The sequence below is a fragment of the Mus caroli genome, unplaced genomic scaffold, assembly GCF_978045245.1.
Source record: "Mus caroli unplaced genomic scaffold, Mus_caroli_1 scaffold_13, whole genome shotgun sequence".
Lineage (NCBI taxonomy): Eukaryota > Metazoa > Chordata > Mammalia > Rodentia > Muridae > Mus > Mus caroli.
Window position 1 is genome coordinate 12606162 of NW_028227268.1, and position 13425 is coordinate 12619586.

Consider the following 13425-nt stretch of genomic DNA (forward strand, 5'->3'; position numbering starts at 1 on the left):
GCTAGCAAGCGGATACAGGGTGTGACTCAGTAAACTAGCTGATATGGCCTTAATAAAACACAGCCAAACTACCTCGTAAAGAAAGCACACAGAGCAAAGGAGTAAGCTAGTGACTCTAGATCCGCTTCTACAAGAACCCATTGTCCCCCTTCTTGCAACTGCAAATTGTTTCATTTAAGACAGAGTTTTACTCTGTAGCTCAGGCAGGCCTCAGATTCAAGCCCTCCTTTATTAACCTCCTGAGAGCTAGGCTTACAGCCATAGACCACCATGCCCAGTTCTAGTCTGTGGATCTGAAAAACAACTTTTAAAGAAACCAGGAGGGGTTTCTACCAAGAGGGGATCTACCTCAGGAGGGGCAGATCTCGGTGAGTTCCAGGTCAGCCTGGTCTACGTAGTGAGTTCAAGGCCAGTTAGGATGGCATCATTGTGAGACTCTGCCTCAAAAAAAAAAAAAAAAAAAAAAAAAAAAAAAAAAAACATTTGAGGGAAACCTGGTATGGTGGCCACAGTCCTTAAGACACTGAGGCAGGAAGTTCAGAAGTTCAAGGTCAGCTTAGGTTATATAAGAATAAAAGCTAGGATACACAGAAAGTCTCTGTCTGGGAAAAAAAATCCATAGTATGACAAAATATCAAATAATATGAAGGGTAAATGGGGAGAACCAAGGGAAATCTACACAGCTAGGTAAAAACACGTGAGCCCGGATCAGGAGTTCAGGTAGTGCTGAGCACTGTGGATAGACCCCAGAGCCCTCTGGTAGGCTTCATTCATAAGCAAATAGATGCTCTCATTTTCTTGAAGGCATGCAAAAGGTACAGCTTGGGGTGAGGGAAAGGGCGGAAGCCATACAGGCAGCTGTGACCAGTTGCTTACTTGATATTTAAAGGCCAAATGGAACCAAAATACCAAAGCAGGTAAAGAAGAGCCCAGACCCCTGTCTTGTATAAGATTCTAGCATCCGGCAGTCCAGAGACCAAACTGGTCCAGACTCCAGGGATACATGGATGCATCTTATAGGTCTGTCTAACAAGCAACCCCCGGAGGGAGCTTCATGTGTCCTCTGGGCACTGAGGTTGTCAGCATAATTATACCTCAGGGTATGGGGGAAAGAGAGTGATTATCTTAGAGTTGCTGTTGCTATGATAAAATACCGTTACCAAAAGCAACTTTTGCAGGAAAGGGTCTATTTGGCTTACACTTCTACATCACTGTTCATCAATGAAGGAAATCCAGACAGGAACTCAAAACAGGGCAGGAACCTGGAGGCAGGACCTGATGCAGAGGCCATGGAGGAGTGCTGCTTACTAACTTGCTCCTCGTGGCTCGCTCAGCCTGCTTTCTTGTAGAACTCAGTACCACCAGCCCAAGAATGGCACCAGCTTCCATGGGCTGGGCCCTCCTCATCAGTTGCTGATTAAGAAGATGCCCTAGGGGCTGGAGAAATGGCTTAGTGGTTAGGAGCACTGACTGCGCCAAGCATGGTGGTGTACACCTTTAATCCCAGCACTCGGGAGGCAGAGGCAGGCGGATTTCTGAGTTCGAGGCCAGCCTGGTCTACGGAGTGAGTTCCAGGACAGCCAGGGAGGGCTACACAGAGAAACCCTGTCTCGAAAAACAAAACAAAACAAAACAAACAAACAAACAAACAAAAAAGCACTGACTGCTCTTCCAGAGGTCCTGAGTTCAATTCCCAGCAACCACATGGTGGCTCACAACCATTCGTAATGAGATCAGATGTCCTCTTCTGGTGTGTCTGAAGACAGCAGCAGTCAACAGTGTATTCATATAAAATAAATAAATATTTTTTAAAAAAGAAGAATGAATGAATGAATGAATGAATGAATGAAACAAAGAAAGCAAGAAAACATCCTAGAGCTGGATCTTACAGAGGCATTTTCTTAATTGAGCTTCCCTCCCTTCATCTGACTCAGCTTGTGTCAGGTTAGCATAGAACTAGCCAGTTCAGGAAGTTAGAAAGGGGGAAGAGTTACACTTAATTGGTCCCTTCCTTCCCATGCCTGAGGCTTCTCCTCCTGACACAATGAATGTCACCCTGAGTAGGGAAGGATACACCAGAGATGCCAGCCTTTGGTCTGGAGTAAGGCAACATCCTCCAAGCCAACACAGAAGGCTCAGGAGACCAGTGTCTCCTCCACAGGGACCCTCGCTGTCACAAGCCTGTTGGCACACCCTCCCTTGCCATTTCGCTTTGGTAGAGAGATGCAGGAATCCCACTGGAATGAGCTCTGTGTAAGTAAGTAACCATCACAAACAAAGCTGAGGAGACTGTAGGAACTTAAGACTGTGGTCTCAGCATCTGCAAGAAAGGCAGGGAGGCTCCAGCATCTGGAGAAGGCTGGGGTCAGATGCTGGGCAGAGGAATTCCAGCCAGGAATGGGAAGCAGGTACCCTGGGGTTCAAGACATAGTTCTCTCCTGCTCTACAATAAGAGAATAATGATGCTGTGTAAACAAATACATCCTAAAGCACGCTGAGTAAGAGGTGCCTTAAAAATATATCCAAGCAAAAGAAGCCTGGAATCCCAGCACTCGAAAGCTGCAAACAGGACTGTATGTTAAGGGTTAGCCTGGGCTACGTAGTAAGATGGTGTTTCAAAAACAAAGAAGGTTAGGGATGCAGTTGGTAGAGTGCTTGCCTAGCACCCACGAAGTCCTGGGTTCTGTGCTCAGAACCATGGAAAACGGGGCATGGTGGCACATGCCTAAAATTCCAGCCTTCAGGAGGCAGAGGCAGGAGGATCTAGAATGAGTTTGAAGCCATCTTGAAACATGTGAGACTCTTTTTAAAAAAAAAATGGAGAGGAATAAAGGAAGGAAGCAAGGGAGGGAGGAAGGAAGGGAAAGAGGAAAGGAGAGAGGGAGGAAAAGAATCAGTTGAGCAATAGGGAATCAACTGCTGTCTTCCTATCCTATAGTCAGGCCCTCATTTATGGTGGGGGGGGCAGGGCTGGTCTGCTTGTCTATAGAGACGGTGCCCCAGTGCACTGTGCATTCTAGATAGGTGTTCCATCCCTGATGCACTCCTAGCCTAGACTGTCAGTTTGTTTAAGATGACCACGCCCAGGGCCATGTCAATGATTATAACCCTGTCTCAAGTTTCCCAGCCTTCTTTGCAACCCAGGAGCCAGGCCACCCATCTCTGGACAGTAAGATTTAAGCCCAGTTCTTGGGAAGAAAGAATACTTATCTTGAACAAAAGATTCAGTTTCTTGATGGGAGTGGGTGGGTCCATGAACCTGCTACCTACTCTCTCTTCTCCCTCCTCGAACCTAATTATAACGGAGGACCCCAAAGATGAGCCATGGCAGTCATAGGAACAAGAACAAAAACCAGCATGCTCACCATAGCTGAAGAGAGTCTGGAAATGTTCCCTAAGGTATCTTTGGATAATCTGACCCAATGGACGCAATCACTTACCATAAAGCTTATTATCATGGGACAAAAGAACTGCGTGTGTTTCCGGGAGCAGAGTCAGGTCTTTCTAGTTACTTAAAGCTACCTGAGAGCATCCCTACCACACCCGGCAAGAAACCGACAAAAACCACAGATGTGAGCAGAAGAGGCAGGAGCCATTGAGAGACGCTGAGACCTTGAAGCAGCTCCCCAGGGCACGTTACCTATCATGGCAGTGATATAACCCTCCTGTCGCAGCACCTCTGCCAAGGTGGTCTCGTTGACTGGAAGCCCCCCTATAGAGGTGACTGCAAAGTTGTGCGTGACTCCGTTCCGTAGACCCAGCCGGCCTGTGAGCAGGGAGGCTCGGGAGGGGGAGCAGGTAGAAGCAGCTGCATGGAAGTCTACAAACCTGTAAGGAAAGGGTAACTAGATCAGGACCTGGCCAGCTACGGGAAGCCAACCCAAAAGCAATGGGGACTCACTCAGGAACTAGAAAGGCAGTCCTGAGAAAAGCTTTAAAAATCACCCGTGGTGCTCAAGGAACATGAAGCCCAGGGAGAAAAAAAAATACTCTGAGGTTAACTCAGATTGACGGGGTCTATCTTCTGTACTTACAAATTCTGTATGTCAAAGTCACTCACTGCTGTGAGCTTTTGAACCCCTGCCCCTCCCCAAATCAATATTTGAGCTGGCTTAGAATCATCCATGGATAGAAACAGACATGAAGGAGAGACAACTTCATGATTAAAAGTACAGACTGCTCGTTCAGAGGACCAGAGAGTCCCGTTCCCAGCACCCATGGTGTGCAGGCTGTAACTCCAATCCCGGAGTGGGGTGGGGGTCAACGCCCTCCTCAGGCTTCCATGGACAATTGTCCTCGTGTGTGAATACTCCCACGTAGATACACATACACATAATTAAAAATTAAAAAAAAAAAATAGTTGCTTCTTCAGGAAACAGCAAATGGCAGATGACATGGTGTAGTGGGAAGGTCTTGAGGACATGGGACCTAGGATTATGAGGCCGTAATCCCTGGAGGAAATCTCTCTGCCCATTATGAATCTGAGATTATTGGCTTTTTCCTGGGAGAATCCCTAAAAAAAAAAAAAAGGATGGTCATGTTGGTCTTAGTGTCAGGTGCTCCAAGGAGGTAGCCACTGCCATGCAAGGGACCATCCCATCATCTCGGCCATCATCGTCCCTATGCAGAGAGGCTATTGGGGAAACAAGATTGGCAAGCTCCACGCAGAGTGACAGGCCACTGTGCCTCTGTGCTGGTGCCTCTCACCCCTGCCCCCAGAGGCACTAGGGGTGTTTTCCTGAAGAAGAGGTAACTATTTTTTTATTTGTAATTATGTGTATGTGTGTCTCTGCTCCTGTGCCCAAGAAGCTACTGATGACAACAGATGGTATGGATGACCGCTACACATCAGCCAGGGGCTGCACTGCCACCCTGGGCAACTTTGCCAAGGTTACCTTTGATGCCATCTCCAAGACCCACAGCTACCTCTGGAAAGAGACTGTATTTACCAAGTCTCCTTAACAGGACTTCACTGACCATCATGTGAAACCCACATCAGAGTCTCCACTCAGAGAACCTGGGCTCCAGCTGTGGCTACCACATAAAGGTTTTTATACTAGGAGGGCAGGGGGAAGAATTAACTCTGAAAATTAAAACAAAAAAATTAATCTAAGAAAATATGAGTAACAGGGCTGGGATGAAAACTTAGTCTGTAAACTGCTTGATGCATGAGCATGAACTCAAATTCCCAGCACCTATGCACCCAGGGTAACAACACATGCATATAGCATATAATAACACAGCACATGCATACAACACATAACAACACAACACAGACATACAACACATAACAACACAACACATGCATACAACATAAAACAACACAACACAGGCATACAACACATAACAACACAACATAAAACAACACAACACAGGCATACAACACATAACAACACAACACAGGCATACAACACATAACAACACAACATAAAACAACACAACACAGGCATGCAACACATAACAACACAACACAGGCATACAACACATAACAACACAACACATGCATACAACATAAAACAACACAACACAGGCATACAACACATAACAACACAACACAGGCATATAACACATAACAACACAACACATGCATACAACATAAAACAACACAACACAGGCATACAACACATAACAACACAACACAGGCATACAACACATAACAACACAACACATGCATACAACATAAAACAACACAACACAGGCATACAACACATAACAACACAACATAAAACAACACAACACAGGCATACAACACATAACAACACAACACAGGCATACAACACATAACAACACAACACATGCATACAACATAAAACAACACAACACAGGCATACAACACATAACAACACAACACAGGCATATAACACATAACAACACAACACATGCATACAACATAAAACAACACAACACAGGCATACAACACATAACAACACAACACATGCATACAACACAACACAGGCATACAACACATAACAACACAACACAGGCATACAACATGTAACAACACAACACATGTCTATAATCTTAGTGCCAGGGAAGTAGAGATGGGAAAATGCCCTGAGGTCAATGGCCAGCCTTCTAGTCTCTCTGAAGAAGGGAACTCCAGGTTTGGTGAGAGACTCTGTTTTAAAAAACAATTTAGGAGCCGGGCAGTGATGGTGCACGCCTTTAATCCCAGCACTTGAGAGGCAGAGGCAGGAGGATTTCTGAGTTCGAGGCCAGCCTGGTCTACAGAGTGAGTTCCAGGACAGCCAGGGCTTCACAGAGAAACCCTGTCTCGAAAAACCAAAAACCACCACCACCACCAACAACAACAAAACCAAGTTAGGGCCAGATTGATAGTCCCATAAGTAAATGTGCTTGCCACCTTGCCACCAAGTCTGATGATCTGAGTTCTGTCCTCAAGACCTACACTGGCTCCCCAAAGCTGTCCTCTGACTTCCACATGCACAGCATGGCATAAGCATGCCAAGAGCAGTACACAAAATAGATGCAAGGAAAACATTTGTAAAAAGGAAGAGAGAACAATCTAAAAGGACACCTGACATCAATTTATAGCCTCTATATGCACACACAGCTGCACACACACATGAACACATGCACATGCAAATGATACATACATGCAAACATCAGAGAGAGAGAGAGAGAGAGAGAGAGAGAGAGAGAGAGACTTGCTTCAATGCATACATTCCTTATTGAGGTCAGGCAAAACAGACAAAGTGACTCTGCCAACCTGTTTCAGCTCTGAGGCTATTAGTGTCTTCTGACCTCTCTATTTGGCACCATGACTTTTACTTTTCTAATGATATTTTTGTGGGTAACTTCCCTGTGTGCAATCCCTACCCCACCCCCTGCACAAGAAAGCTGTGATGTGCTTTTCAAAGAAGACGTGCATGTTCCCGGAGCTGTGCAGGAATGAGCTACAGCTCAGCTGGCTGGGTGCAACAGCTAATGACTCAGAAGTATGTATTAAACAAACAAGGTATCTTCAAAGAGAATCACACATCAAACAAGTTTATGAATGAACTGACTGGTAAAAATGTTGCATCCTGGGGCTCACAGGAATGTAGCTCTGTGTTTCCAGTCAGAATAAGGTTGCAGTATCTATCTGTGGGCATGCGGAATGTAACCACTGCTAACAACAAGAACTGCCTGGCTCTATTATGTATGATTGAGTTCCCATGCCTACTTTAGATACCATGGGAAAGTATGAAAGAATTCTAGAGCTCCATGGACGCTCTACGTGCATGCCACCAAGGCTGGTGACTTGGATTCAATTTCTGAGAGGATGCACATGGTAGAAAAGAGAACCAGTTCCTACAGGTTATCCTCTGACCTCTACATGGGGTACAGCAGGCATATGACACTACCCCCAACATGTCCACAAAATAAATAAAATGTAATATAAACATGTTCTTTAAAATTCTAGGCATGGCCCCACCCTTAAGGAACACACAACCTGTTTCCAGCCCCCACATGGTGGTTCACAACCATCTGTAATTCCAGTCCCAGAAGATCCGAGCCCCTCTTCTGGACCCTGAAGGTACCAAGCACACACAAGGTGTACAGGCATGTACGCAGGCAAAATACTCCTACACATAAAATAAGTAAACATAAAAAGAAAAGTAATTTAAAGAAAGCCAAGTGTGGAGTAGCTTAAAGAGCAACAATGAATGAGAGTGTGTAAAACCCCAAACTCATGACAGAGATAAGGGGAGGGTGACAAGAGAATTTTAGAACTGACAGGAAGAAAGGACTCACTAAGGATCCAAGCTTAGCAAGGGGATCCACAGAGTGGGAGGGACCCAGACTAGAATCTGAAAGATGACGCTGTAGGGGACACTCTGAAAAATCACAAGGGCAGGCATTACATAAACAGTTTGTTGTCGATTTGGTAGCATTTAGAACCACTTAGGAGACAACCCCTGGGTATGTCTGTGACCGTATTTCCAGGAATGCTCAAACGAGCAAGGAAGACCCAGCGTTAATATGGCTGGCGCGGTCCATGACTGAATTCACCTTGCTCTGATTCCTGCCTGAGAACACAACATGGCCAGATGCCTCATATTCCTCCCATCACACCTTTCTGACAGCATGGTCTGGAGACCTTAAACTGTGAGACAAAAGAAACCGTCCTTGCTTATGTTACATAACTGATAGATACAAAAGGAAAGCCGAAACGGGTCTTAATAATAAAATGCACAAAGTTCCTCACAAGGGACAGGAGAAATGGCCTAGAGGAGAGGACCAAGATACCTGGGGATATATGTTGTTCTAAGGATTGATTTCTGTACCATGTAGATGCCAGATCTGGGCAAAATTCAAAGTTAAACTTCAAAGGAAAAGCAGACTCTACGAGAGGAAAAAAAACAGAAACAACTGAGTCTCAGTGCACAACATGTTTTAAATAAGAACGCCCCGAGGGGACAATCATTTCAGGTGACTTTAGTACTTGGTGTTCTGCCTGTCCACCCCAGTGGGATAGAAAATAAAAATCTAAGAACAGCTAAAATGTACAGTGTAAGGAAATCTTAAACTTTACACAGTGGCTACATTATTAAAAGAGTTAGTACTGGGATTTTTGAGACAATTTCATGTGTAGGAGAGAGTAATGCAAATAAGCAATTACATTAATGTTCCTAACAGGGAGCCCAAGAGTTTCACCGTCAGAAAATACAAGAGCCATAAGATGTTAAGAAAGCCTATAATATAGGTGTTAAAGACAGGGTTGGGTGATTGCTCAGTGGTAGACTAGCATCACCTAGCATGTGTGAGGCTCTTGAGTTCAACTCAGTACCACAAGAAAAAAAAGTTTAGTTAGAAAGAAAGAAAGTGTCATTGTGAGTTCATAACTTAAAAAAAAAAAATTGCCAGGCCTGGTGTGGTGGTGAATGGCAGGCCTTTAATCCTAGCACTTGGAGGAGGGGGTGGGGCAAGTGGATCTCTGTGAGTTTGAGGCCAGCCTAGTCTACAGAGCAAGTTCCAGGAAGCCAGGGCTACGAAGAGACACTCTCTCGCTCTCTCTTGCTCTCTCTAAAATATTTATATTAAATATTATATATATTTCCTAGCTACTAAAATGAAAGAAAGAAGCATTGCTTTCTCCTTTCACCCCAAGTAAAATGAATATACCTGCATTCGGTCTTTCTTTCCAACACCGTCCCACATGAAAAGGAATCATATCTTTTTGGAGCAACGCCTAATGTTTGAGACAACCTGAGCATCAGAAGAATAAGTATATGCTGGAGGACATAGTTCATTGGTACAGTGCCAGCCTTGCATGCACAATGCCCTATGTGGGATCTCCACACATGCATGTGCACACAGGTGCATGTGTGCACACTCATGTGTCTGTATGTGCACACACACACAACACATACACACACACGTAGTTGAAAATTTTATTTTCTTTTAAAAACCCAGTTATGTTATGAGTATGTTTTTGCTTTAATCCGGGTGGGGGATAAGAGGCTGCTTCACAGCAGGTGATTGTGATTTGTCTTGTGCTGTAGGAGGGGTGTGGTTTTGCCAGCTGCAGAGAGTTCGGAATTCTGGGGACTCTTGAGAGGATATAAATATGAGAGTCCTGAGAAGGCCTGTGGCTATTACTGCTCCCTCTACCCCTCAACCCCTGCTGCTGTCTTTGCTATTGGTGGATTGCTGGATTGCTGGTTTGCCGTTTTGCTGGATTGCTGCTTAGAGATACACTAACAATGGAGATTGGACTTCCCCAAGGAGCTGGACCGCCCTTAATCAGCAAGAAGTAGTCTAAAGAGGTCTATGGCCACTTTCCCCTCTAATCTTCTTTCTCTCCCACCTAGTTTGGAAGGGATTGGTATGTAATAAGGGTTGGATGGGTGGTAGATAATAGAACCCAATAAAGTAAGCTAAAAAAAAGTACACCAACACACATATACACACAGAGAGAGAGAGAGAGAGAGAGACAGAGAGAGAGACAGAGAGACAGAGAGAGAGAGAGAGAGAGACAGACAGACAGAGAGAGAGAGAGACAGAGAGAGAGAGAGAGACAGAGAGAGAGAGAGAGAGACAGACAGACAGACAGACAGAGACAGAGACAGAGAGAGAGTCATTTTTCAGTACTGGAAAACATACTACTAATCCCAGAGCCTACAAATTCATAATTAAAGGAAAATAATTAGGCACATGCCCTGACCCTCTGGGCTGACCCACAGTCTCTGCTAGGAGACAAGGGAGAGTACTCCTAGCAACAACTAGCTCACACCCAAAGCACAGCAGGTCTGCAAGCTCCCAAACAATAACTGGTAGCCAGTGGACATGGGGTCACACTGCCACACAGCCATTTATAAATTGGACAGAATTGGCAATTAGCTCCCTTATAAAGGGATTAGAGTTAGTATCGCTAATCATTTGCCTGTGACCTTTTATGCCTCCTAATGGGATGAAATATGAAGTGTATAAAAGCGAGAGCTCTTTGCCAGAATCTAATCAACCTTCTGAATCTAATTTCCAGGTTACAGGAAATCCAGCTATGAGGACAACAGAGTCAACCATGCCACAAGGAAATGCTGAAACAAACTGGTGTTCAGGTGTCTCCAGACAAGAGGTCCAGCTGCTCCAAAGAGCCAGGGAGAAAGCTGGGATTGGGGGTAGGCAACAGTCTTCATTAAAGGAAACCAGAGACAGAAACAAATGGGAAGTGGTCTTGCTTCAAGTAGACTTAACAGCATGGTTGAGGAACAGCTAAGGAAATCTTAATGTGAGGTGGATTTTAGATATTAAGGAACTGTTGGGCATTTTTAGTATAATAATGGCACTATAGGCACATGGAAGAACTTTTTGTTTTTAAGATTTATTTATTATTATTATTACTATATGTAAGTACACTGTAGTTGTCTTTTAGGCATACCAGAAGAGGGTGTCAGATCTCATTATAGATGGTTGTGAGCCACCATGTGATTGCTGGAATTTGAACTCAGGACCTTTGGAAGAGCAGTCAGCGCTCTTACCCTCTGAGCCATCTAACCAGCCACAAGAACTTTTTTTAAAAGATGTACTTACTGTATGTGCATTAGCGTTCTGCTTGCATGTATGTAGGAATGTGCACTATGTGTGTGTAGTGCTGACAGAGACCAGAAGGCAACATTAGATGCCTGGAAACTGGAGGTACAGAAGGTTATGTATCACCATTTGCATGCCGGAAACCAAAGCTGGGTCTTTTGCAGGAATAGCAAGCACTCTTAACCCTTGAGACATCTCTCCAATTCTAACCTTCTTACCTGAAGAGTCAGATACTCTGCTGTTTGTGATGAAGGGGCGTGGTGTTTTCACCCTTCAAAGGTTCGGAGAAAAAGGTAGAGTTATGGATACAATCAGAACAACAAAATGCTTGGGTGGATCCTCTTTAGATTTATATGTATAAATTTTATGATTTTTAAACTACAGAGAACTGAGTCAAGAATGACTGTAGCTGCCACAGAGGCTTTGTGGGGTCCTGCTGCAGGGAGGGAGAGGCAGCTTAAAGGATAATGTAATCCATTTCCAGTCTTCATGGTGTCATAACTGGCATGGAAGGGAAGCTGAGACTGACTGGTATGAGTGGCTAGCTCACAGTGGGGACTGAAATGTAACATCGAAAGATCTCAAGGTGAAATGTAACATTGTAACATTGAAACATCTCAAGGTAGGAGCTAGGGAGATAACTCCATTTGTAAAGTGTTTGGAGCACCCACACAAGAGCTGGGCAGGGTGTCCGTCATCAGTAATCCCAGTGTTGGGGAAAGGTGACAGGGAAGTCCTGAGGGCTCATTGGCCAGCCTAGCCAAATCAGCAATGCCCAGGTTCAGTATAGACTCTGAATCAAATGCCAAAGTGTGGAGCTATCGAGGAAGCTATCTGACGTTGACCACACAATGCATGGCTGTGTGCTCCCAAATACATATGCACACACCTATGCATACAACATACACACACACACACACACACACACACACACACACACACACACACACACACATGAAAAGAAACAAAACACTTCCAGTTGGGCATCACTTATGCAGCCTCTTTCTGGCTGCCAGGACCGACCCCCTAGTGAGCTAAAACCTATGAGTCTCTAATATTTTCATACTCCTCAGAGGCGTCCCCATGGAGATGACACCTGACTAGCTAAAGCAAACAAGACTCAGCATCCCTGCCCTTCACAGTGACCTTGACATCCGGAAGAGAGCTTCATTCCAAGACTGTGGACACCTTTGCTTGTTTCTCTTTCCTTTTCTCATTGCCTTCATTTATTTATTTTGCATCCAGGATGGAGCACAGGCATGTTACAATGCGTGGAATGGCTTCCAACCTTGTAGATCCCAGGACTGAATTCAGGTTGTCAGGCCTGCTGACAGGCAACGCTAATCACTGAGCCATCTCACCGCCCTTTAGTTCCTTCATTTAAAAAAAATGATTTATTTTATACATATGAGTACACTGTTGCTGTCTTCAGACACACTAGTAGAGGACATCATGCCCCGTTATAGATGGTTGTGAGCCACCACGTGGTTCTGGGATTTGAACTCAGGACCTTTGGAAGAGCAGTCAGCGCTCTTAACCACTGAGCCATCTCTCCAGCCCCCAACTCCTTCATTTTTAAGGGAAGAAAAAGACACTCAAGCCAGGCATCTTTAAAATCATAAACATTTGGTAACTTGAGGGATGGTTCAGAGGCTAAGGGCATTTGCTGCTCTTCCAACCATCTGTAATTCCATTTCCAGGGACCCGAAGTCTTCCTCTGGCCTCTACAGTCACTAGGCTTATATATGTAACACAGATATAACATGAAGGCAAAACACCTATAACATATTGTGGGACAAAAATGGGGTCCTGAGTCCACTTGGGGTTAGGGTTGCTGGGTGAGGCAGACACAGGGAGTTTGATTGCACAGACCCCAGGCCACCACTGGTGCTCCAGGGTTGAGGAGCACACAATCTGAGGTTCCCAAAGACCTGTCAGAGTCTGTCTCTGACTCTCTGGCACCACAGATGCCCCTGGGCACCATGGAAGAGCCGGTTCTGGGATCCCTGGACCACACGAAGGCCAGGGAACTACAGGTTCTCTCCGACATCCCAGACACCTCTGAATGTTGAGGAAGAGCTGAGAACAGGTGGGGACCCTCAGACAGACTCTGGCCCAGGGCCGAAGGGAAAAGGGTAGGAGGAGAGCTCTGGCAGGTTACTGTGGAGAGGAGAGAGTCTGGTTAGCTCAGGCTGCTGGTTCGGCAGGTGGGTTGCATGGCTTGGCTGGCGGTTGTGGCTGGAGCACAGGGAGGCCTCCTGGCAGGAGGTTAGATGCACAGCTCATTAGGGGAAGACCTGCTCCATTGCTCCTGCACGGTGGTCCCGATGAGAAGAGGCAGTCCATGGTTTTAAGGCATTTATTGTAGAAAGGCAAAGAGAGGGGGCA

The 13425-nt window shown here is 45.3% G+C and overlaps 1 protein-coding gene across 10 annotated transcripts in view; it reads right to left on the reverse strand.

Annotated features, from left to right (window-relative positions):
* Arsg (arylsulfatase G) overlaps positions 1-13425 on the reverse strand; it is a 132182-nt gene that overhangs the window by 49396 nt on the left and 69361 nt on the right. For 7 of the 10 annotated variants that reach the window (XM_021176936.3, XM_029483074.2, XM_029483075.2 and 4 more), the window contains one exon: positions 3641-3828. In XM_021176936.3, coding sequence (XP_021032595.1) covers positions 3641-3828 — 188 coding nt within the window. Of the gene's footprint in view, positions 1-3640; positions 3829-8253; positions 8330-11255; positions 11309-13425 lie in introns of those variants that run through there. The other 3 variants (XM_085829449.1, XM_085829450.1, XM_021176938.3) reach the window with 2 other exon arrangements.